Raw genomic sequence first — 26,804 nt, forward strand, 5'->3', positions numbered from 1 at the left:
AAGATTTGCTGTGCTTAAGCCATGTTCTAGCCCACGGTTTCTCAACTTGTGCACTGTTGATACATTAGGGTGGGTAATTCTTGTTGTAGGAGGCTCTCCTGGTCATCATGAAATAAATAGTTAGCACCGCACCCTGCCTCTACCCATTAGAAGGCGGGTGTACAACTGTACTCTTCCATAGTTGTGACAACAATGTCTCCTTGGGGATGGGGGAACAGCACTAACTAAATCGGAGGTTCTCCAACTTTGGTGGATCTAGAACTCCTGGGGGACCTGGTAGAAACATTAAGGTCCACACATGATTCCACTTCAAAAAGCCAGGGCCTCTGTGTCTTTTACTAGTTTTTGGATACACAACGAAATTTCAGAATCACTCTCCATAAGAAATTGTATTAACGAAGTGATTCTCAAAGTATGATCCTTGCACAAAAAGCCTCAGGAACTTATTAGGGTTCAAGGAAGGAAGGAAAGAACCAATCACCAAGGGACTTGTTAGAAATACACATTTTGGAGCCCCATCCCAGTCTTAATGAGTCCAAAACTCTGACATGGGACCCAGTTGTCGAAGATATGACGCAGGTAAAGGGAAAGTGCATTCTTGACACACCCAAGACATTCCAGAGTGTGAGAGACCCAGAGAGGACTGCCTTCCTCAACACACGTTGATGCCATCAGTTAGAGCCTTGCCTGGTATCAATTTCTCCATCTTACATGGCTCTTATCCCAATATGGTCGTGAACATTTGTTCTGATCCAGCCTTAAAGGGGAGATTAGAATGTCCTTCTGGGGGAACAGATATCTGAGGATATGAGGACTGGCACATCTCGGACTCATGAATCCTCCATGGCACCTGGAGTCCTGACCCATGGGCTTACTCTTTGGGCTATGGCATTGACACTAGGCTGGTAATTCTCAATCTTGGATTCATCTTAGAATCACTTAGGAAACTTAAAAAAAAAAAAAATCTCAATGCTGAGGCCATACCCCAGACCAATTAAATCAGAATCTCTCTGAGTGAGAGCCAATTATCAGCTTTTTTGTCTTTTCAGTTGATTCCAACGTTCAAGCACCTCTGAGATGTCAATTAATGCTTTCTATAAAGACACACAGGGTTTTTACAGAGGGAGATAAAAGCAGAAGGATATGCAGAAGATTCGAAAGCACTTGCTCAGATTTGGGGATCAGGAGGAAGTTTGGTATGGCTACAGACTCTAAGCTTTTGACTCTGTGCCAGTTCTTCTCTACGGTTTTCCAAGATTCTTCTACCAGAAGCCACCTTTGCAGGATCTTCATTTCTACACTACTTTGACTAGAATCTAACATGTACCACATTCTACCTTGTATTATAGTGCCATATATTAAGTTTGTGTCCTGTACAACATTGTGAGCTTTCAGGAATAAGAACCCTGGCTTATGCATCCGCCGTTTTCCCCAGAATACCGAATTGAGAGCAGGCATCCAAAGACAGGAGTTTAATGGACATTTATAAATGACGTGGGAATGACATGGAACCTAAGGATGATCTGTAGCAAAGCCTCCTGGCACTTTGTCCCCAGCCACACAGCAGGACTGCCTCACCTAGTGTGCTTCAAAACCTGCCACAAGTGCACTGATTAACTCTGGACTCTGAGTCTTATCTGAAAAGAGAGTCAATCCCTAGAGAAAAAGTCTGGGCGGGTGACCCAAGTGCAAATTCTGGCATACTGAACATTTAAAGCATTCAGTACACACTCAGCTCCAAACTGGAGATTTTCCATCAGTGGAATGAGCCAGAATGAGAGAGGTTTGGTAGAGAAAAATAATAACAGCATGATTCTTTGGGGCGCCTCGGAATTACAAAGGCAAGGCTGTTCACGGTCAGAGTGGTCAAACCCAGCAAGATGAATGAAGGAAGGACCATAAAATTCTGGCAACCTCCTCAGCAGAGTGGGGATTCCACACACAAGACTTTTTTTTTTTTTTTTTGAAGATTCATTAACTAGATGATACATGTGGTTCTTTCCCATCACCCTTCCCTCTTGCTCACCATCTCAGTGGCGGAGGAGACTTCGGAGACATTGCCACAGGCACTAGGAGAACACAGGAATGTCTTCAGGAGGCAGGTTGGAGTCAAGGGTCCAGTGAGTAAGCTCTCTGGAATCTTTGGAGAGTTTGGAGCCAACAAACAGGAAAGAGGGGAACACCTTGACTCAGAAGGTATTTATGAGAGAGGAGAAGCAGAGGAACAGGAAAGCCCCCAGCTAAAGTGTATTGGAGTCTGGCAGCCAGCCCTTTCTTTCAGCTTTCTCATTCCTAGATGGATGCTCATGGCTTAAGTCCTGGGGGTACTGGAAGTTTAAACTGCCTCTTTGTTCAACTCCTACAATAAGAATTTCTATTTGAAAACCATTGGCTGTGTTGGGACATTTGCCTGTTGCAGAAGATGAGGAAGCTGAGGCTTGATTGCACAAGATACACGGGTGGTACACTAACAGGCAGAATGTTAAGGACGGCTTCGCCTTTCCAATGGTCCTCTAGGTCCCGTGATACCACCTGAGCACAGAAAGTGGGCTATTTGGCTCCTCCCGTGCCCCCACCCCCGCTCCAAGGCAGACCACACACCCACGCAAAGTGGGATGAAAAGGCAAGGGACGGACCCTCCCTAAGGGAAGGCGCAGGAAACTCGGATTCCATTGACCCAAGGTTGAGTCCTCCCTTTGCCTTTTCACACTTCTGTAAACTTGAACTCATGCCTTTCTCCTCAAGCCTCCGCACCTGGGCCATTTGGTCCCCTGGTGCTTTCCTCCCAGCCTGAGATGGAGCTTTAGTGCTTCCCCTGAATGTGACGGGCTCTGCCAACTGCGAGGCCATGCACCAATTCCAGAAGAGGATTGGAGTCCTAACCTAAGCCGGGGTTTCCTCCACTCTAAAAAGGGAGCATTCCCATCCATTCTCCAACGCAGAAGGGAGCCCACGTGGAAAGCACCGGTCTCAGACCGGCCCCTAGCGGCGCCCGCTCCCCGGCTGGCACTGGGCGGTGCGGCACCTGGCCTGCGGACGGCGGCGGCCGGGGCCTGCAGGGCGCGCGCTGAGCGCCGGCGAGCGGCTCGCGGAGGCTCGGGCAGCAGGAGGAGCGTGTGAGCTGTGGGCGTCCCTTTAAGAGCGGCCGGCCGACTCGGCCTCCGCCTCTCAGTCGGCGGAGCGCCGGCGGCCACCTGGGGCTTGCGGGGCAGCAGGATCGCGGCGGGGCCAGCGCTCTCACCGCGGAGGTGGGAGACGGGGCCCTGACGCCAGGTGCCGGAGCCGTCTGTGAGCGTGGCCGTCCCGCGCCTCTCCGCGCCGGAGGATGCGGGAGCGCATCTGGGCGCCGCTGCCGCTGCTGCCGCTGCTGCTGCTGCTGCTCCCGCCGCCACTGTGGGGCGGCCCCCCGGACAGCCCGCGCCCGGAGGCGCAGCGCGAGCCCGGGCCTCTGCAGCCCTTCGACCTGCTCTACGCCAGCGGCGTGGCCGCCTACTACAGCGAGGACTACGAGCAAGCGGTGCGCGACTTGGAAGCGGCGCTGCGCAGCCACCGGCGTCTGCGGGAGGTCCGCGCGCGCTGCGCCCGCCACTGCGCCGCGCGCCGCCCGCTCGCGTCCCCCGGCGCGGGCCCCGCGGCCGAGCTGCCCTTCTTCCGCGCGCTGCTGGAGCGGGCGCGCTGCTACCGCAGCTGCCAGACCCAGCGCCTCGGGGGCCCCGCGTCCCGCCACCGCGTCAGCGAGGATGTGCGCAGCGACTTCCAGCGCAGAGTGCCCTACAACTACCTGCAGCGGGCCTACATCAAGGTACCCAGAGCGCGCACCTAACGCCCCCTGCGGCTTCGGGACGCTCTCTCGAGCCCTCCCCCACGGCTCCTGTCCCTTGGCCGGCGCTCTCTGCTCCTTAACCTTTCTGCCCGCGTCTCCTTTTGCCTGTCTGTCTTCTGTTTGTGCATCTAGGTATCTGGTGGCCCAGGGTGTGTCACCAACACTAGATGAACCCGGCGCAAGCCATTAGCTCCACTGGCATCAACTTGTCTCTCCAAAAGAGGACAGCATTGATACGATGAGGTTTAAAGGACCCGTCCCACGCTAAGTTTTGAGACTTTGGCACAGCTGGGTCTAGTATAAGGTCTTCCCTCCCTTCGTTTCTTGATCCAACTTCACCCCCATTTCTCTTCTGTCTCCACTCACTCATCCCTCGTGTACACCCAGTCTGCAGCTTTTCTCTGAAGTTTAAAAGAAAACGACCTCAGAACAACAGAGTTAAAAGTTGCCTTGCTCTGAAACAAATTTCTTTTCTTCTATTTCCCCCTGCACCTACAAAGCAGTAAAGATCAAAAGTTAAAGAGCAGGTACGGAAGAGGTGAATCTGTGTGAGGCAATCTGACTAAAAGTATCTACCCAAAGTGCTGACTTACTCTCCTTTTACAGAGAGCTTCTGATTTCTGGAGGTAAGCACTGGAGTGAGTTATTTGACGTCAGATGCCCAGTACTCTCCTTTGGGTTTTATTTGTGTGTATTCAACCTGCCTGAAGTTAGTGTCGGCAGTATACGGTGTATGTGGGCATTTTATCCACATCCGCAATTTTGACGATCTATCTGGATGCTTCAGCAGAGAATTTAGTCTATTTCTGGACACCATCCATGACACTCTGAACTTATACTTTTCTCCTCCGTCCCCCACTTTCTGGCTTTTTATGTCAAGGTGTCAGTGTCTCTTCTACACCTGTTGAAGTGACAGCTTTGTGGGTTGGCCCTTACTGTTAGCCGGTAGACCAGGCTGAATTTCTAGGGTGGCAAAAATACACACCATGTACATCCATGTGAACACCATCCCACAAGGTCTGTGCTCTTGTGGGAAGGGCTCTCTGGAGATTTGCAGTTGTTTGTGGAGTTCAGGAAATCACAACTGAGACTACCAGTGCTATGGCTAAGGGGCTGGAGTCCACTAGACTAATATCTTGGGTAAGAAATAAGGATAAAGCCTGAATCCTTTCCAAGATTTGTCTTCTGCTTGCTTGTGCTTCTTGATGAATTTGCTAAAGCATGCCTGAAGTATAAATCTGCTTTCTTTTGGATGAATGGCATGATTTTTGGTGGTCTTAGAGAAATCAGTCAATAGCAGAGAGGGAAGAGACCTTAAGTACCTGACAGGTGAAGATAAACTGAGCCAGTTCCCAGAATAGAACGTGTGGGTGGTCCAGTTTGGTCCCCATAGCACAGTCTTCCCAGGAATCTCAGATGTGAGGTTGGCAGTCCCGCTGATACTTCTGTCACACACCTTGGGGAGATTTTCCTGAAGGAATGCGTACTCGTCTCCAGTCCTAGAAAAATAAATAACCACGAGGTAACTTTTGAAATGTCGGTTTCTTTGGTTCTCCAATGAAGCATGCATCGCTGTTAATGTCACATTTAGCAGTCATTCTGCTTCAGTCCCCTGGCTGGAGGGTCAAAATGGTGAAGCTATAGGTTTGACACGCCTCACATTTTTGCAGTGAATTGATCATAGGAATCAGCTACTTCTGGGCACCTCTGTGGGTGAACTGTTGGGTGTGACGGATCAACCAACGAAGTTTAAGACGTTCTCTCAAGAAAATGAACCCGTGTGCTAATTTCTGTTTTATCAGCAGTGTTTCTGAGAACGGAACACGTATCTTCTCCCTATTCACCTCTACTCTAATAAGCAAAGTTTCTTGGATCTACATAACTGATAATCTCTTGGGGAGATATTTGTGTTTCTTTGGAGATTCATTTTTGATGGCTGGAGTTTGTAGGGGTGTCTCTGTGAATGTGTAATAAGGTGTAACATGGTTCCTCCCTCCCTTCTCCCAAGAACTCTACAAGTTCAGTCTCTGCTTGGCTTCCTGGGAATTTTAATCATAAACACATGCACGCACGCACGCATGCACCCATGCATGCAGACGCCATCCTTTGAGAGTAAAACAAAACTCTCAAATAATAACAAAGTATGCTCAGGCTCTGACAAGTGTGGGTCCAGAAGTGCTTACTCGCTGATGATAGAATGAGGAGTTCTCTGCATGTGCCTGGATATGAGCATGGCCCTTCATGTTGTTGAATTATTTTTGACTTCAGTGAACCAGGCTGCACTTGAAAAGGAGAGTCCTGGGCCAGACTGAATTCAATGGCAAGTTCACAACCAGAATTTGAGAACCATGAAGCCTATAATATAGTCAGAACTAGTGGGCTTCCTAGAGATAAGGGAGTACCGTTCTTCTCAGTTCAGGATTTACCAACTATAGAAGCTCTCAGGAGCTGCTGTTCCTCTACCATATCCCAGCTGGTGAGCCACTGATGGAAGCAGATTTTTTATACCAGTATGTTGGAGAGGAAGATGGGTTGAGAATTGCAAAATCTGAGTCCCATGAAGTCCAATTTCTCATTTCACAGCTGGGGAAAGGGAGAACCCGAGAGGGAAAGGGGCCCACATAAGTGTTACATATTTAATGGCAGAGGCAATAGGATTTGATGAAATGAGCACAGGACTGAGAATCAGGAGTCTGGGCTTTGTGGATAACTAATGCCCTTGCCTGTGTTATGCCTGCTGCCCGCTGGGGTCGCCTTAGGTCCCCCGGCATCCTACAGTCCCCAGGGCTATCCTTCTGCCAGATTTGGACAGCTCCAGGGATGAGTAGGTCCTTGTCCTGTGGTATAACAGACACTCACTGCATTTATCTTAAGCGCTGCTCTGTAGAATGTTCCTTAAGAACTGGCATGTTGGGAATTTGTCTGGAAAGCTATGAGGCAGTAGTCCCACTTGGTATCTAGCCACACCTTTTTGTTTAAATGCAGGGTGAGACTCTTCAAACTTTGATTTTTATCATTTCAGATTGTTAGATACGACTCATCAGTCATAGCCCAAAGCCTAACATAGAACTTTCATTATAGTATTCCCTGCTCAGAAACCTTTAGTGGCTTCCCCTTGCTGCTTTATAAAGCCCACATAGTTGAATCCAGTATCCATAGCCCGGCTCCCCCCTAACCTTCCTGGTCCTATATTCCCCTCTCTGCCTCCTTCCAGCTAGAGGGGGCAATGGATGTTTTGTGTATTTGATACTTTTGCACATCTGGGCTTTGTTTATTCTCTAGGTGGTGGGTAGGTTCTAGAATGGGATAGATCTGTAATTGAACTTTTAGTTCCTCAGTCTTTGGCTGCTTGACTGTGAGAAAATTATGTAAACTTTCTGAGCTTTGCTTTTCCCATCTGCAACATGGGGAAATAATAGGACTTATCTGATTGGTTTAGGCTAGGTTTAAGAGAAGATTTAGGTAAAGTGTCCTATTTCTCACTAAACACTGGAGATATAACATAATAAGAATAAACATATAAACATAGAAGAAATAAACATACTTCTTCTTCTTACTAGTTTAATAGTAGATTTTTCCTTCTTCTGTGCATGTTCGAATGGTAATTATCCTAACACAAATATACCTCTTTCTCTGAGGCCCTCCTTCCTTCTATCTGGAGCTCCCAAGAGAACACAGTTTCTCCTTCCTTTGAATGTCCACAGCAAAGAATTTCTCCCTCTCATAGCATGTTTTATTTTTAGCTTTGTTTTCTGAGAAATTCCTTTATTTGCCTGTCACTTATGTGAGCTTCTTGACATCAAGAACTGTCTTAGTCATTTTTGCATCTCCTAAAGTGGGAGTTTCTAGATCTGGATGATTATTAGGTGGATGATTATTAATCATACAGGCATTAAAATATGATTTAAAATTAGAAATTTAGGTATAATAGATCTCACTTGAGTCCTCAGCTTCTGTATCCCCCTCAAATATCAAAAACAGAGTGCAGTAGCAATAAACCCTCAGTGTATGTTTGTTGAATGATAATAGCTTGGTTTCTTGTGTAGAGATACTGTTGAGAAAGATCTTCATATGGCAACCGGAGGTATCCTCATACTAGTTATTTGGTTTCTTGGCTGGTCAGTTGCAGCAGAAACTTACAGAAAGACTGCAGATTCCTTGACTTCTCACTCTTTTCTGCTTGTGAGTTCTGGCTAGTGTTGCAAACCTCAGTGTCTTTTTCCTCCATCTTTTTTTTTTTCCCCTAATTTAATTATTACTTAAAGCTGTGCTTCAGAAAATCTTTGACACATTGTGCCTGCTTTATGTATATTTGTTGAATGTAAACAAACGTAAGAGAGATACTTTTTTCCCCTTATCTCTGTGCTTTATATTCAGAATACTTTGACAGTAGCTGTTTTTCTCCCACTGTTCCCAGCCTTTGAATAAAAAACAAAAACAAAAAGCAAAAGACCAGTGCTGCTTATTTATTTTTTTAACTTAAAAAAAGCTTGCCCCTGCATGTTTTGTTTCTGAGTTGGTGCTTTGGGCCATTTGACCTTTGTTTTTCTTCTCAGGATTAAAGGGGGGTTGGGGGGAAACGGAAATAGCAGTTAAGTTAGGCAATCCTATCTCCCTCCTGGAGTCATCTCTTGACCATAATCTATTTTATTAGGGGTTTCTAGAAAAGAAAAAAAAAGTAAACCCAAGGAACTTTCTTAATCTGCTTTATCAACTTCTTTCTCTTTCTAGATGAATGCCTTAACAAAACAAAACAAACAAAAAATGGAAAGCCTAGGTCACGACTGCTAGTTATTTCTGAACTGTTACTTCAGAATAGAAACCTTTTTTGTGTCCCTTTTTCAAAACTTTTTTAGCTCTATGTAGACAGTGTACATTTTTCCCCCAAATTATTTCAAATAGGAAGTTAACTTTATGTCTTCTTGAAATAGCTGTTCTGAAATTGCCCTAGTGATTATTTCCTCAAGGATATGGCTTTTTTTTTTTTTTTTTTTTTTTTTTTTTGGTTACAACTGGGCCTTTTTTGTGCCTGAATCATCAAAATCCACTAGTAGAATCTTTGTGTCCCACTTCTTAGGGAGGAAACCTTGGAGATTCTTTGCCTAGGAGCTTTTCAGTCCTATGAGCCAAGGAATCAGAATCTCAGTTGTCTCCACTGGGGGCTTGTCCATTTGGGGCCTCCCAAATGGAGCTCAAATCTTTATTAGTCATCCATTGCGATTACAAATAGGAAGTGCCACAGAGACTTTAATATTCAGCTTGATGAGAGCAGGAACTGCTTATAAGTTTTTCTCCTCTCCTAGTCTGGTGAATCAGGGATTCCTTTACAGGTTTTAATAAAGGAAAGCAATACACTGCTTGTCTCTCTTCACAGATTCCATCTCTGAGAATCAAATAAATGTATTCTGTCACTAATATCGTTAGCTCCCTGATAATTTCCAGAGGGATAGCGGTGTGGAATTCCTCTGGGAATGTTTAATAAAATGTCAGCTTGCTTCATGGATGGGGCTTGATACATTCTGAAAGATGGCTGGGTTCACCTAAAACAAAAAGTCCTGGGATTCGCTGTAATAATGGTTCTTCTGTATTGCCGAGGAATTGAGTAAACAGGATTTCTTAGAATCACATACAGATCTTAGAGCTGGGGGAGAGAGAGAGAGAGAGAGAGAGAGAGAGAGAGAGAAGTATTTTGCTCAAGAAATGTGGTCTAGCAAGGGCGACAAGTGAAAATGGTTGCAACTATAACGATGCTATAGCTTGAAGGATCCTCAGTGATCATGAAGTCCGTCCCTGTCACTTACTAGCTGATGACACTGGCCTCAGAGTTTCCATGACAATTCGAGGAGGGTCACTAGGTGAAGCTGAGTTCAAAATGTAGGTGTTCTACTTTCTGGCCAGTGCTTTTCCCAGACTCTATGCAGTGGCCATGGCTACCTTCTGAAGGACTGTCTGGTGAATCAGTGGTGTGGCGGAGGTCTGCAGGGGACCTGTTGCCTTCGGAGACAGAGCAGACACAAGGCAGAGCTTCCTGAACTGCCCTGCCCACCCTGCATTTTCATTCACATGATGCATAAGCCACTCAGCCAAGAGTCATAGTTGTCTGGTGGAAAATTTTGCATTTCTCATTAGGAAAAATAATTTCTCCTGTCTTTTTTTCCATTCAGCTTTTCTCCTATAATTCTTGTTCTGTCCTTTTATCCATCCCTCCTTTCCTGCCGTCTGACTTCCTAGCTATGTAATTTCCATGAGGCCTAGCCCTCATTTGCCAAATGGCCCAAACACATCTTTAAAAAATGATTTGGTATGCTTTAGTGCTGGAGTGTAAGATTTTTGGTTTTCAGGACGGAAGAAGGTTGCACACCATTGTCAGAAGAAGCTGGTCTCACTTGACCACACCCCTTTCTGCTTTACTTTGCTTTCTATACTCACTTCTCTCTTTCTTCCTCTCCTCCCTGATTCCTGGTCCCATTGGTGATCCACACAGTGCAATTACATGTGAAAAGGAGAGGGTTGAGGGGGTCGACAAAGGAGAGAGAAAAGCAGGTAGTGGTAGAAGCAATGTCAGATTTCTGGCTCTCATGAAATGAAGGCCATAAGAGCTTCTTGTTTAATTTCGTATACAGACATAGGTATCTACTTCTGTGAGACTTCTTTTAATGTCCCTTTTCCCCATATGCCTTGTGCAAGACTTGGACATATGTTGGGAAGATGTTCCCCTCCCCTCCCAGCTCCCCATCTTTCTGCAGCTGCTAACTACCACATTCATGGAACATCAGTGTTCCAACCATCTCATTTCACAGATGGGAAAATAAAGCCTGAAGGAGAATCAAGTTGTCCAAACTCATCCAGCAATTTAATGGAAAATCCAGGATTAGAATTCAAGAACCCTGAGTCCCACCTTTGTGACATTGCAGATGACCACTTTGTTTATAAGGCTTACCCTAAAAACACAAACTCAACCCAATTTAAATGAAACGCATTATTTGCTAAATGGAAATAAACCCTGAAGATAAAAGCTACCTTATACGATGCTATTCCCTGAGCTACTATTCTGCCCACTTTGGGAAAAACTCAGGAATAGGAACCTGGGTTATTGCTGTTCCCCAGTAAGCCTGATGAAAATGAATGAGGCGAAGAATCTTCTTTGGAAGAGAAATGAAAGAGTAGAGCCAGAGAGAGGGAGATCCAAGATGTCAGATTTTCCAGAAGTGTAGGGGTATCAGAATGATCCTACTGGAATTCATTATCTGCAAATAGTGGATTTCAGTTTTTGGACAAGTAATGGGATACTCCTGAGGACTGCAGCGTAATTATACTGGAACTCAGGAAGGGACTGGAGAAAAGCAAGAGATAGAATGAAATAAACAAATCCAAAGCAAAACAGAGGAACTGTTAACAAACCCTCAATCACAGAAATGTTAAATGAGCCAATTTTGATTTATTTTTCCTGCTTCACTGCTAAATTTTTAGCTTTTACTCTGCCAAGATCAAGAGGCTTGCATGAAGAAATCAACACATAATTAGGACTCCAGACACAGTGAATTACCTTAAAACCAGATTTGGCTGTTTTTAAAAGAATGACCTCAAATTATAGTATCAAAGACTAATCCGGAAGACCTTACTAATTATTTCCCCACTGAAGCAAGAGCTGTTTCTTAATAATAGTTTTTAGATTGAATCCAGGATCAACAATCAGAATTTGATTCTAGAATATGGCATTTAGAAAAGTCACCAGGGACAGAGACTTTCATAGTCAATCATTGTTTCCATACGATTACCGAGGACTCAATTATACGGTGAAGTCTACATGCTTTCAGGTCAGTAGGCCTTAAGCTGGAGTGTCCAAATTTTTGCTTATTGATATTTTGGGATGAATTATTCTCTGTTGTGATGGGCTGTCCTGTACACGTTATGATGGTTACCAGCATGCCTGGTCTATACCCACTTTATAGCAGTAGCCACACCTTCAGCCCCACTCCAAGCTGTGACAACAAAAAACGTCTTCAGACATTTCAAAATGTTTCTTGGGTGTCAAAATCACCACACATGGGAATCACTGATTTAAATATGTAGGCATATTTAAGATAACTGGACATCACATTTAGACAAGTATAAATCAAGTTTTTGACAATATATTCTAGATAGCAATGTGCTTACTGATGAACCATGATATTTATGCAAATGTTTGGCTGTAATGTGACACCTTTTATAAGGGGAAACCCATTGGAAGTTGGAAGTGGAGCTTCATTCTCCAAGATGCAGATCCCTGGGCTCATGTCCTATAGCTGGTCCTCCTTTGTGGGTGCACTAAGTTAGCTTGTATGAAAGCCTGGGGGATCTGGCTTCTCTCTACTTCCACTTGTCAACTGAATGTGATAGGGCAGGTTACTTTAGCAATACAAACTAACACTCTTGGTTCTAAACTTCAGACTCCAGAACCAACTTACATCTCTTTCAACTTGGAATGTAACCAAACTCAATCATGTAAAAGTTACCCACTGCAACTGTTAGTTTTCTTGGGGTTAGCTCTGTGTCATATGTAATCTTAGAAAACAGCTTGACTCGAACCCTAAACACCCACTTATAGAAGCCTAAAAGTAGGGAATATAAATAAAAGGGTTTCAGAGGAAAGAAAAAATGACAAAGAGATTGAGAGAGAGAGAGAGTCAGAGGGTATCTCAGTCTATTTGGGTGCTATCACAGAACCCACAGGCTGGGTGGCTTATAAACAGCAAACATTTATCCCTCGCAGTTCTGGAGGCTGTGAGGCCAAGATTATGGCACCTGTAGATTTCAGGGTCTGGTGAGAGTCCTGCTTTGCTGTAACCTCATGTGGCAGAAGAGGCCAGGAAGCTTTCTAGGGCCTCTTTTATAAGGTCCCCAATCCCATACATAAGAGCTTTGCCTTCACAACCTAATCACCTCCTAGATGCCCACCTCCCAATGCTATCACCTAGGGGACTAGGTTTCAGCATATGAATATCAGGGGGACACAAGCATTCTGACCCTACCAAAGAGAGATACAGAAATAGAGGGAGAATGATGGAGAGATGATAGAAACAAGGAAAGTGAAGGCAATGAAATCAAAGGCCGGGCAAGGTCCCATGTGTATAAGGAGGTTTCATGAAGCAACACGTGGGTGTCACACTCTGACATCCATGTCTGTCATAAAGCCAATCATTCAGAAGCAGATGTTGGTCATTCTGAAAGCCCTCCAATGCCACAGGCCTGTTCTCAGTAGAGACGTTTCTGCTTTGAGAACGCCTGGGGTAGGAGAGCCACTCAGTTTCCTCCGTGAAACAGAGAAGGAAGGAATCCTTTTGAGGGAGATTGTATATGCACAGCACTGAATATTCACCAAGTGATATGATCCCCCTCCAATAAATAAATAAATGCCACAGGAAACCAAACAAAAAAGAGATTCTTAGTAAAAATGTTCCCTTTTAATTTATATTAAACTACACTGCTTTCCCAATCAGCAATTAAAGAATTTTCTGAGCACTTTTAGGGGTAACATTCTCTTTTGGGAATGTGAAGATGAATAAAGCATTTCTTCTACCTTCAAATAGGTTCATTGAAGGAAACTCCTATGAGATTATGTGGACGCTGTTCAGGGATGTTCTGTATCCACGTGATGGAATTAAGTATGAAAAAAAGACATGTCTTAAAGATTTGTAGTATATGAGGAATGCCCTTTAGAAAATGCTGGTAATTTTAAACTTTGAGATAGGAAAACAGGACTAAAAAAGAAAAACTTTTGGAAGCAGAGATGGTGGAAAAGCCGAAGAATTAATCAAGAGTGCAGGTTGTTTTAAGAGTACATTTGCTCTATCGTATGTTTGAGGCTTAAAAAAAAATCAATATATGGTAAGATATGAAATGCTACCTTTTAGGAAATTTTACTGATAATTAGAGTTACAAAATATACTGCCTCAAAGCTCAGTCCAAGTGAATTGTGGTTTCAGTGACTTTTAGTTTGTTGAGGGAAATGCCATTTTGCTGCTTCAGGTTTCTTTGAAATCGTAGGAGTAGCTCAATCTTTCCTTTTATGGCATGCCTGGTTACTCACCATCTCTGTGACTCTGTGTCCATCTCTGTGAAAAGATAATAAAATTACCTTAAAAAAAAAAAACTCCACAGAAATCACACATTTGGACTGAGCTTTGAAGCAGTATGTTTTATAATTCTTAGTAATTATAAATATTATTGATTTACTATTACTGTGTTTCAGGTATTATGCTAAAAGCCTTAAAAAATTTTCCCATCAAATTCTCGTAACAACCCTAAGATACAGATCTTAGTACAGCTGACCCTTGAACAACACAGGGGTTAAAGGCACCAACCCCCACATAGTTGAAACTCCACATACAACTTTTGATCCCCCAACAATGTAACTGTTAATAATTTACACTTGACCTGAAGCATCACTGATAGCATAAACAGTCCATCAACACATATTTTGTATGTTTACATGTGTCATCTACTGTATTCTTATGTAAAGGAAGCTAGAGGAAAGGAAATGTTAGTAAGGAAATTAGAAGGAAGAGGAAATACATTTACAGTCTGTGCTGTATTTCCTGAAAAAAAAATCTGTGTGTAAGTGGACCCATACAGCTCAAACCAATGTTGATCATTGATCATTTAATTGTCATTTAATTGGTAATTTAATTGTCATTTTGCTATAGGGACACTGAAGCTTAAAAGGTTAAATAATATGTCTGAGATTGGGGCGCCTGGGTGACTCAGTCGGCTAAGCATCTGATCTTGACTCAGGTCATGATCTCATGGTTTGGTTTGTGAGTTCGAGCCCCGCATCAGACTATGTGCTGATGGCTCAGAGCCTGGAGCCTGCTTCGTATTCTGTCTCCTTCTCTCTGTGCCCCTCCCTGACTCATGCTTTCTCTCTGTCTCAAAAATAAATACAAAAACAAAACAAACAAAAATAAAAAAAACAAAAAAAAAAATCAAAAATATGTCTGAGATCATACAGCTAGTACGACATAACGAGGCAAAATCTGAACACAGGTTTTTCTGATGACAAAGCCAGAGTTCTCAATTACTTCTCATGGCTTACATTTTGACATCAAACAGACCTGTATTCAAAAAGTCCTCTCTTTTATGCATTGTAGGACCTTCTCAAAGCTCACCTGTATGAACCTGAGTTTCTTTTCTTTTTTCTTTTCTTTTCTTTTCTTTTCTTTTCTTTTCTTTTCTTCTCTTCTCTTCTCTTCTCTTCTCTTCTCTTTTCTTTTCTTTTTTCTTTTCTTTTACTTTCCTTGCTTTTCCTTGCCTTTCCTTGCCTTCCTTTCCTTTCCTTTCCTTTCCTTTCCTTTCCTTTCCTTTCCTTTCCTTTCCCTTTTCTTCTTTTCTTTTTTAAGTTTATTTATTTATTTTGAGAGAGAGAACAAAGTGTGGAGAGGCAGAGAGAGAGAATCCCAAGTGGGCTCCATGCTGATGCAAGGCTCGAACTCATGAACTGTGAGATTGATGAGGGACCAGAAGGCAAGTTGAGAGCCAAACACAAATTAGCACAGCCCTTCACCTGCCTCTCCCCCTTCCAAGGTGGTATATGTGTGACATTCCTCAGGCACTCGTGGCTGCCCAAGAACAAAAGGACAGAGAACAAATGGTTAAAGTGAGAGTCTCCATCAGTTTACACATATTTTAGTAATATTACAAGAAAAGGGCTTTATTATCAATAGCTTAATCTCCAGGAACTCCCTACTGTCTTAATGGTAATACTTTGCCAGAGGGGAAAACAACCTTAGTTTGACAATAGCCAGGCCTCCAGTAATCTGTGAGTCTTCTTTAGCATATGGAAATCCCTTTAAGAAACTCCCTCTTGACTTTACCTCCCTCCCCCCAACTCCATAGTACATAACCACTCTTCACAACCCCAGTGCAGCTCTTCCTGCCAATGGATCCTTTCCCCGGGCTTTAATAAAATCACCTTTTTGCACAAAAGATGTCTTTAAGAATTATTTCTTGGCCGTCATCTTCAAACCACCACCACTCTTCCAAAATTCCATCAAGATCATGACCTGAGCCGAAATCAAGAGTTGGTTGCTCAACCAATTAAACCACCCAGGCACCCCTGAACCCGAGTTCTGTCTGGCAAATGGAAGTAGTCATACCTACTCTACTGGGTTCTTGTGAGAAGTTTTTAAAGAAAAGTTTGTGGGCTCACCTAGGTTGGCACTGACAGAAAAGTACTTATTTGGGGTGCCTGGATGGCTCAGTTGGTTGAGTGTCTGACACTTGATTTTGGCTTAGGTTGTGATCCCAGGTTTGTGGGATGGAGCCCTGCCTTGGGCTCTGTGCTGAGCAGAGAGGCTGCTTCAGATTCTCTCTCTCTTTCCTTCTGCTCTCTCCCCTACTCATGCTCTCTCTCTCTCAGGGAAAAAAGAAAGAAAGAAAGAAAGAAAGAAAGAAAGAAAGAAAGAAAGAAAGAAAGAAAGAAAGAAAGAAAAAAGAAAAGGGAAAAGAAAAGAAAAAAGAAAAGAAAAGAAAAGAAAAGAAAAGAAAAGAAAAGAAAAAAGAGAGAGAGGGGAAAAAAGTACTCATTCTTTGTCTTTGAGTGTCTGGGCAGAGGACAAACTTGTGAAGGAAGGTGAAAGGCAAAGGGAAAGTTAAACCAACATATCATGATCAACTGAGAAGATAATTACATGTGCAGAAGGTAGAGAAAAGCTTAAGAGACTCAAAAAAACCAGAACCTGACATGCTCAATTTGAGCTACTGGCTTCAAGTTCAATTCTCTGTACAATGGAGCACAGACTTACCAGCCTCCTTTCACCATTGGGCTAAAACAAAAAACATCTTCTTACTGGGCACTTGGGATTGTGTTGCAAAAAGTCCTTTTGCTCTCTTCCCCACTATGTTTTCTGACTCTGATTTCACAATTTCCTTGAGATTGTGGCCTCTTCTTTGTATTTTCCCAAAAAAATGGACTCTGTTCAAACACATTCCAAACTTTCTCTGTTTCCTATTAGTAGATAAAATCTCTTCCCACAGACCAACACATCTTGGGAATTTTAAACCCCTTTAAGCCTCTTCCCCACCCTGGTCTTGAGTATCCCTGGGGGATGGCCTAGGTTTGGGAATCAAGAAACATCTCTTTATCATAGACACCAGTAATTTAGACAGCTTCTTATATAACAGGTAAATGGGCGAGTAGCTCAAATAACAAAGTAGAGGGTAATTAGTCTAGGATCAAATAATTCAGGCTCTGTCCCTGGTTTTATCACTAATGTTTCTCTCTAGGCCTTAAGGTGTCCTTTTGGACAAGGGAAACACTGGACCAGAGGGCTTAATAAGAGCCCATTTACCTCTGCCAGCCAGAGATTCTAAAATACTTTAGTGGACTGGTACAGCGATTCAACCATCTACCTGTGGAAAAGAAAAAAGTGATGAGATTATAATGGAATAAAACGTAGAATGAGATAAAAGGCATTTGAAAGGTCACAAGAAAAGAAGTACTTCCAGTGTGTCTGATGCTGGTCCTCACATTTGGATAGTCAATCATTGCAAAGGAGAACTTGAAAGAAGGTTGCACTAATATTCATTTAGTGGTAGCTTAAGAGGTATTAGATAAACTTGGGCATGTGCAGGAAAGACAAAGAGATAGAAGACTCAAAACTATGTTTTATAAAAGTTGAAATAGGGATGAAGAGACTAAAGAAACAAGGTTTTAAAAAGATCATTAGCTGAGACAATTAATTATTCTTGATCTTTATGGCATTGAGGAACTGAACAATTGAGACCAACTAACAGAAGTTACAGAGAACAAAGATCTCGTCTCAAACACAGAAGACTTTTCCTAATACTAAGAGGTACTTAGATATAATTGGGAACCCCAGAAGAAGGTGTTTGAAAATGAGTCTGACAAATGCTTCACAGGGAGGCTGCATTTAAATTTCAAGCACAAAACTGATATTGAGATAGATAAGATTTAACATTTTTTTTTTTACAATCCAGAGTTAATAAGACTCCATGATCTTATGAAATGAAAATCTGTCTTGTACCCTCAGATGCGGGAATCATTAAGTACTTTTTTATTAGGAAAGTCCTACAGCTCTCTCTCTGTCCTGCTTCTTCATTCTGGTTAAAATAATCTTAGACCAGGGTCACCAGCACATTCTCTGTAAATAGTTTACAGAAATGTGAAAAAGTAAAAAGAGAGAAAAAACAAAACAAAACAAAAAAAAAACCCAAAACACAGTACCAAGCCTTAAAACCCTCACGGGAACACACACTCATGGAATATTTAGCAGTAACAATATCCACATGTATAATCCACATCAGTCCTCTGGTTTCTGAGGACTGTGTCTCCGAGGTAACATCTGAAAAGGATTGAGTCGCGGTTACAGAGTACCACTGAAAGTTTTAAGTTGGATGTAATACAACGGATCAAAACATCCATGCTTAAGAATGGAAGGTGGGGTATACCTCTCTTAGCAAGTGCATCACCATATACTCAGAAAACCCAATTTCATTTACACAGTCTTTGCACTGCTATTTTTTTTTTCTTAATGTCTATTTATTTTTGAGAGACAACGCAAGCAGGGGAGGGAGAAAGGATTCTAAGCAGGCTCTGCGCTGACAGCAGCAAGCCTGATGTGTGGCCCAAACTCACAAGCCCATGAGATCATAACCTGAGCCAAAGTCAGAAGCTCAACCCCAGGAGCCCTTGCACTGCTATTCTTATTTGTGTCACTTCTGTGCTATCCAGAGACCAGTCTGAAAACCTGGCCTTATTCCACACTATAGTTTCAGTTCTTAAACCTTTGCCAGTGTTATTCCTGGTCAGTTTCCTATGGAGGTTTTTAGGGGGTCTGCCCAGGACTTCATATTTAAGAATATTTAACATCCTTTAAAGGATTTTATATTTATAGAATTTTATATTTTATAGATTTTATATTTATAGAATTCATAAATATTTATAGAATCCCTTTATCTGCCTCCCTCCTCCCTGAAATTTCTGCCTTACTCTCTAGATGGGAAGAAGAGTCATGGCTGCTTCTCCTGGGGAAGACGGGAGTGGAGGTCCAGGCCTTCTGCTCAACCAGCTGACCATGGTTTTTTCCCTTGTGTTTGGCTGGAGCAGGACACTTACTGTCAGAATCCTTTCTATTCTGTTATGACTAGCTTGTCTGGTCCTTTAATTAGAGAGAACATGCTTTGGGGGGCCTTTTTCGTATACCACCATTGGTATTACCATATTGTAGGCTTCTCCAGAGTCCTATCTGAGATATCTGGGAGACAAAAAGAAAATCCAGAACATTCACTATTATGTTGGAATCCACCTAGCCAGTCCACCTCCTTCATGCCACCTTTCAGTCTTCCTGTCTTTGTCTGTTGTAGTATGTCCAGAGTTTTTAGGTGTGCTTCAAAGGAGGTCTAGGGAGAAATGAGTTTATTCTATCTTGTTCAGGACTAGAAGTCTCCATGCAGACTCTTTAAATTATCTTTCAATTATGAAGATGATGATGATGATGATGATGATGATGAATACAATTTGGAGTGGACGTAATTTCAAAACTCTGGCAGAGCTATTACCAATGCTTTACTGCAAGAAGCTACAGAAAAGTCCTTCTGATCTCTAACAAAAGTCTCAGTCATGCTTCTCTCTCCAACACTAAACCAAACCTACGTAAATCAACTGGATTTTGCCACTGTTCATTGTTAACAGTATTCTTTCCTACTCCTGATTTAAAAAGTCCTGCTTATAAAAAAGTCCCAACACTTTTGCTGAGTTGCCACTAGCCTGCCCTTTCATTTGTTTATGGACCCATAGAGGAGACCCCTCTGGAACACCATGATGTAACTCTTCACAGATACATAAATATTTGATAATCCTGGTTCATCTTTCCAATAGGACACATAATAAAGATTTGCCTACTAGGTTATACATGGGAAACCAATTTACATAGGACTTAAGAAAGAAAAATGTTCCTAAATGATGATTCCCTTTTCTCTTTCCTATTGTCCTAGAATAAATATTACATTACCATAATTAATACCTCTTTCATTCTACAGATTATTACATGTGAGTCTTTGACCTGACATTGATGCATAGCTGATATCACTACTTGATTCTTTGTACTTGGTCCAACCTTATAAGTCATTTTAAGATTAATAACATGAAAAAAAAAGATTAATAACATGAAAGTTATTAGGTGTGATACTAGTTATTGGTTATTGGGTGTGATACTTTGGAAATAATACTAGAGGAAGGTGTTAGAATATTGTGGCTCTAATTATAATATGCCACTAAGTCTGTGTGGCTATATGATGATGTACTTCCCTTGTCTTGGTCTCAGTTTCTTCATTTATAAAATGAGGTGGCATGCCTGAGTGGCTCAGTCAGTGACTCTTGGTTTGAGCTCAGGTCATGATCCCAGGGTTGTGGGATCGAGCCCCACATCAGGCTCCGTGATGAGTGTGGAAGCTACTTGAGATATTCTCTCTCTCTCTCTCTCTCTCTCTCTCTCTCTCTCTCTCTTTCCCTCTGCCCCTCTCTAGTGCTCACACACTCTCTAAAAATAAAATGAAATGAAATAAAATAAAATAAAATAAAATAAAATAAAATAAAGGCAGAATATTTCCTCCTATTAAAAAAGTCATTAACTGTTATTAAATTGTGAAACTTTTAGCAACTGAGTTGTTTGCTCCTTGATTTGGTCATTATAAATCCTAACATTTTACCCTCAGGATGAAAAATTTTGATGTTTAGTCATGAAAATGGTAGGTCTTGGCAACATAAAATGCTGAATATATTAGAAAGGAAAGTCAAATGTGTAAGCCCTCTGGCATCCTAGAAATAGGCCTTTGTGAGTCCTGAAAAAATACTTTGACCTTATCACTCAGTTCAGTTGTAACTTCAGTGTTAGAAACAAACAAACAAACAAACAAAAAAAGTTGTATTTGCTACACAGTTCTATAGACTTCCCTCTGAAATTTTGTACGCTGATAGTTAAGATTCAATTTTATTTATAATTTTCAGTTGATTAGTATCACGAGATTAACTCTACCCTAGTGTCGTTTAAAACCTTAAATGGCACACAGTCTGACTATAAAGCAGTAGACAGATTCCACAGATCCCTGAGAAAGACTTTAACATCTTTGAAACTCAGTTTCCCTTTATGTAAAATGGGAAATGGGGATATCACTAATATTATTCTATTTGTGGAACAGATTTACTTTTATGGTTGAGTAAAGTATTTTGAAAATGTTCAAGTTCTATACAAATGTACCAGCAAGGTCATTATTTATTCGTAAAAGAATATATACAGTTTATAAAATTGTTTTAATATATACATATTATATAAATATAATTATATAATATATATTTATATAATTATATAAATATAATTAACCACATTGAATTGCCCATTTTTACTTGGACAATGGCAGTATCATACTGGTCATAAAGCTCAATAATATGGCCTAAAAGTATTTTTCCAAATGCTTTCAAGCTTATATAAATCAAATGTGGATAGTGTGGACATAAGAGAACATATGTAGAGATTTCTTTTCGTCCTTGCAATTATTAAGATCTCTGACTTCCTTTAATACATTCCAGACCCATGCATGCCTTTACCCCTGGGGGGTGGGGAGTGGGGAGTGGAAGCTGTTGCTTAAAACAATACTTGGAGCAGGAATAGTTTGATAAGGTCAGTGGCTAGAATATTTACAGCTTCTTGTTTTGAATTCTTATGATAACATTAGCTCCCAAAGACTATCTGGCAATGTGTGGGAGATCTAGCAGCAATAAGAATTGGGCCTTCAAGTGAGACTTCTAGATGTGATACATGAGGTAGAAAGAAATGAAAGAATGTGAGCTTGTGAGTGTGGTCTCCTTGGCCCTATAGTATAGTAAGTGTGTGTGTGTGTATTTGTGTATGTGTGTGTGTGTGTGTGTTGGGGGGGATCATTAATTATCAGATCAATAACTGTCATGATCCTAGAGCTGAAGTTATTTCAGTGCTGTGCCTTCTTAGGTTTTTTTTGTTTGTTTGTTTGTTTGTTTGTTTTTATCAATAGCTTGTTTGTTTTATGAGTCGTTCCCTTCTTGGCTTTTTTCTGGAACTGTGTGTGAGAAACCAGCATCATTATCAGAGCAATTCCTTCCTTGAAGTCATGCAAAATATCAGTGACAGAGTCAGGACACGCGTGATAGGTAGGTTGCAGTGCTTAACTTCCTGATCTGGTTGTCATTGCTTTTGAGTGGTGAGGACTACCAGGGACATGAAGAGAATTGCCTCTCCTGTTTGCATCATGCCCGGAAATTGGTGAAGTACATTCACACACATGTCTTCACTTTTTCGTGGGAGCCATGTGAGAAAGCCCAGATTCTCTGGTCTGTCCAGTCAGACGCTGAGAGAATGGCAGTGTGACTCAGTAGAGGCTGTCTCACTCCAAGGCCAGTGTTCTTGTGCCAGCATATCACAGCTGCTGTCCGTTCAGATTTGAAGCATTCTTTGTAGCCACAAAGCTATAAACTCTAATTAAAGTTTCCATTCCAAGGCTCTCATGATGCCATTCTTCTGTGTCTTTATCTTTTCTGATATGTAGTATTTCCAAGCTAAAAAGACTATAATTCAGTCATTTGCCTCTCTCTTTAATATATGGGAGCTTTTGGCCCCTGTTGGGTGTCTGTACTCACTGATCTATGACAACATGAGAGGGGCTGGGTGTGAGAATGCTCTTTCCAGCCAGCAGCTAGCACGATGGCACAAATGAATGTCAGATCACCGAAAGTTTTTCCCATCAGAGATGGAATCCACACCGCCCTCCTTGTTTCTTGAGCCCTGTGGGTAATACTCCCAATTGTCCATTTCATATAAATGTTATATAGATATATAGTTATATATATAGTTTTATATATATATATATATATATATATATATATATATATATAGTTATATATATAGTTCTATATATAGTTATATAGAACTAAATTAATTGGCCAGTTCTTGGTGTATATTTTTGTTCCATTTCTGAACATTCTATTTGTGCTTCATATAAGCACTGATATACAGTGTTAGATCCCATTCTCTGATCAGCGATAGGGCTATAGGATTTTTAGAATCTAAGATGGTACATTGAAAGAGATGGTTTACAATTACATGTGTTTTTATTGTTGTTGTTTTGTTTTTTCTTTTGCCCTTTATTCTATATTTACATGTCTTTCCCTTGACTTGTAGAGTGAGGATTATAACTTGTTTTTGTTTTCAGTTTTCCCCTAAGTTGACATATCTTCATGGACTTAGCCCTCTCTTATTGTTGCCACTATGTGGCCCAAGAGAAATTTCAACTTAAATCTCAGCTCTTAAACTTTTGGGTGGGATTTGTTCTTTCATATTGGGAAATTATAAACAATATGTTGAACACTGTATCATTCTGTGGAGTAATTCTTACTATTTTATAGACTTTGAGAGAGTTTGTCTTTGAGACACAACTATTTATTTATTTACATAATCTCTACATCCAGCATAGGGTTTGAACTCATGACCCTGAGATTCAGAGCTGCATGCTCTACTGAGTGAGCCAGCCAGGTGGCTGCGACACAGTTCAACTTCTAGCTCCTGTGTATATCTTTGTAGCTTTGGGCAATTTATTTACTGTATTTATGAATCAGTTTTATCATCTGGCAAATGAGCATAATAATAAATCTGGGTTTTTTGGTCTGAATGAACAACTTCTAGAAGTATAATGAGTATTAAGTGAGCTAATTCATATAAAGTGCTTAAATATGCCCAGCAAGTCATAAGCATGAAGCACATGTTAGCTTTTCTGTTAAAACTAATGGATCACACTTTGAGAAATACTGATTCTATTCTTTTAGTAAGTTTTCACACTTGTAATATTGATTAGGTTTGGCCTGGGTGGTAGAATTGGCTTGATATAACCAAACAATTGTGGTGGATATATTGTGCATCCAAGTGCAACCAAAATATTTGTAATATCCGGGATGTTGACCTTGAGTCAACCTTTCCAAGGCCACCGTTGTCCCAGTGTTTATGGAACCGTGCCTGGGTCCCGTGGAAATTGCAGGGAAAATGTGAATCAGTGGACTGTTTTGCTTGGCTGCTAAATTTGGCTTACTGTTTCATAAATTAGGACATATCTGTCTAGAATGGTTCTTGTTGCCACCAGTAACCAGGGTCACAGAATTGAAGGACATCAGATATGCAAGAGAAACGGAAAATAAGTTCCCAAAGTAATGTTTTCTGCAAGAATCCCAAGGCGAGTGGCAGTGCTGAAGAAAGCTAAATAGGAAATGTAGCTTGAGGCTTGAGATTTCCTGCTTTTAACTCAAAACGGATGTGGATATAGACATGAGGATATGGTCCATGATTTTGCTTTGCTGGGTGGAAGGAATAGCATCAGTATTAGATTGTTGATTAGCATTTTTGGTAATGTATGTAGTCCTAGAGTTGCAGGCAATAGAACAGAAATTAATCTTCCAGATCAGCTCATTCTCAATTCTGGTTATACAGTATACTGGATTGTTAGCCATTGCTCTGTATCAATGTTTGTGAAACTCTCAGAATTAACCTAAATACTTTGGTTTATGCTACGTAGCACCATGTTTCTTCTTAAGTAGAGATGATAATGGAGAAAGAATATGAGATTTTTTATCATGTAAAAGGAAACATAAATAAGATTGGGATCTTTCAGTGAAGTATATATATATATATATATATATACACACACATATATAAGTATATATATATATTTATATATATATGTATACTTATAATATTTAATCATATATAAACTTATAATATTTAATCTTCAGTTGTCCTGGAATTATCATTAAAGATGATTATGGTGAGTTTTGCCAAACTTAAACAGAAGCCATGAGCTTTTCAATTATTTTCTGTGTATCTACTATTTATTCTGGTGACATGGTGTTAAACTAAACCAAAACAAAGACAGACACTCCTTTTGTACAGCTGCTTACTTTAACTTCCATACTCTGTCACATTCTAACCAATGCCACTACTGATCCCCCTCCTGGCTCCTGGACATCTTCTTTGAAGACTTCAGCTTCCAGTTCATGAGGCTTTGGCACGGTCCTGGCTTTTTGTTCGCTTTCCAACTACCAACCTCTGCGAATTCAACAACCATGAGGACATTGGTTTGACAGCTTCCCTTTAATCTGCTCAAATTTCTGTATCTGATTTTGCCCTGACTAGTTATCTAGTATTTCAGAAATTCCCTTGATGCCCCCCCTCCCATATTTATTTACCATTCTGTCCAGATCATCTCCAAGGCTGGCCTCTTTATTCACTTGTATAGAGGCAGATGGGCATTTGCATTACAATAAAGATTGACTGTCTCTCTTTTCCTTAACTTTCCCTCTTGTCAAGCTTTGCAGTATTTAAGCCTTGAACATTGCAAGATGAAAGTCACACAGCCATGCCTTTGGGATCTACCACTTATTGTCACCACGGGCTCACAGCTAGGGTTTTAGTGTTTTTTGGGAGTTTCCTGCTGTTCCTCAATATTTTTTTGTCAGAGTTGATGTTCAGAATCTTTTAGAGTCCCCAGATCTGTAATTCTTCATTTTCTGCATGACTTTATTTCTTACATTACTAAGTCATGTTTTAATAAGGGATGGAATTTAGGATGGTATGTTGGGAAAGGAGAAGAGAGGGCATGTATATGAGTCCCTAAGAAGGTGAAATTAATAGGCATTTGTATCTTTTTTTTTTTTTTTATTAGTAAAGTAAAGGTAAAAGAGAAATATCAGAATTGACCCAGCAGTTTGGAGCCTAGGTGACTGATGGATTGTGATTCATGAACAAAAATAAGAAATATAGGAAAGAAAGCAGAGTAGGGGAAGGATGTGATTTTCCTTGCCATTTCTGTTCCTCTTTGCCCTTTTAAAAGTTTAATTAATTTGTGCTTAATTACCTTAAATAAAACAGAAAAAAAAATACTGCTTAAGATGAATGAGCTTTCAAAATAAAAGAGCACATACCAGAGACCAAATAGGGTTCAGGCCCTGGCTTCCAGAAAGAATAATCCTCTTAATAAATCAGTTTTAAGCCCTCTAATGTTAGATAACTAGGACAGTATCCTGCCTTTGGGAAAATGCCATAAGTCCTTTGCCCTTACTTTTTTTTTTTTTTTTTTTTTTTTTTTTTTTGTAATAGCCATGTAAGTGAGATGCAGCTCTTAATGGGACTATTTTCTAGATTTTATGTCTTGTCTTAAGCACCAGCTCTTTTGCTAAGCTGACTGTTTGCTCCGAGGGTTTTATCTTTTAGCAAGTCAAAGATTGACAGAATTGGTGAGGAAGTGACACATGGCACTGGGGTTATTCTAGTAGGAGCTTGGCTGGAATATCTACATGGCCCTTGTATGCTATTTCAGCTGAAACATTTCCTCTTTGATAGAAATATGGTATGGCTAAGACCTCCTGGAAACCATGACTGTACGTCCTTAATGATATGTTAGCAGCACCAGGGATCCAGGTGGTTCCTATCATACAGTTCAAGTTAGGTTCTCTCTTCCCTTTCTCCAGTGTTTTCCTTAATGTTCTAGCTTCTCTGTGTCTCATCTTCTCCACTTCACAGAGAATGTCAAAACTTAAGAAATAGACACTGAGTTTCCAACATCTCTTTGCTCTCATCCTGTCAGAATGCTGTTTTCCTCTGCCAGCCTATAGATTCTTTAAAAACTTCATTTGGTAGGGGTGCCAGGGTGGCTCAGGTGGTTAGGCCTCCCAGCTCTTGATTTTAGCGGTGGTCATGATCTCACAGTTTGTGAGTTCAAGCTTCACTCACATCAGGCCCACATCGGGCTCTGCACTAACAGTGTGGAACCTGCTTGAAATTCTCTCTCTTCCTCTCTCTCTGCCCCTCCCCATTCACACTGTGTGTGTGTGTGTGTGTGTGTGTGTGTGTGTGTGTGTGTGTCTCAAAATAAATTAAAAAAAACCACTTCATTTCACTTCATTTGGTAT

General features: G+C 41.2%; 1 protein-coding gene across 1 annotated transcript in view; it reads left to right on the top strand.

Moving 5' to 3' along the window:
- Window positions 1–3,183: 3,183 nt before the first annotated feature.
- P3H2 (prolyl 3-hydroxylase 2) overlaps window positions 3,184–26,804 on the top strand; it is a 148,973-nt gene continuing 125,352 nt past the window's right edge. Inside the window, exon 1 of the mRNA XM_042955374.1 lies at window positions 3,184–3,802. Within this exon, the coding sequence (XP_042811308.1) occupies window positions 3,326–3,802 (477 nt within the window). The 5' untranslated portion in view covers window positions 3,184–3,325. The remainder of the gene's footprint in view (window positions 3,803–26,804) is intronic.

This window comes from Panthera leo, chromosome C2, assembly GCF_018350215.1.
Source record: "Panthera leo isolate Ple1 chromosome C2, P.leo_Ple1_pat1.1, whole genome shotgun sequence".
NCBI lineage: Eukaryota > Metazoa > Chordata > Mammalia > Carnivora > Felidae > Panthera > Panthera leo.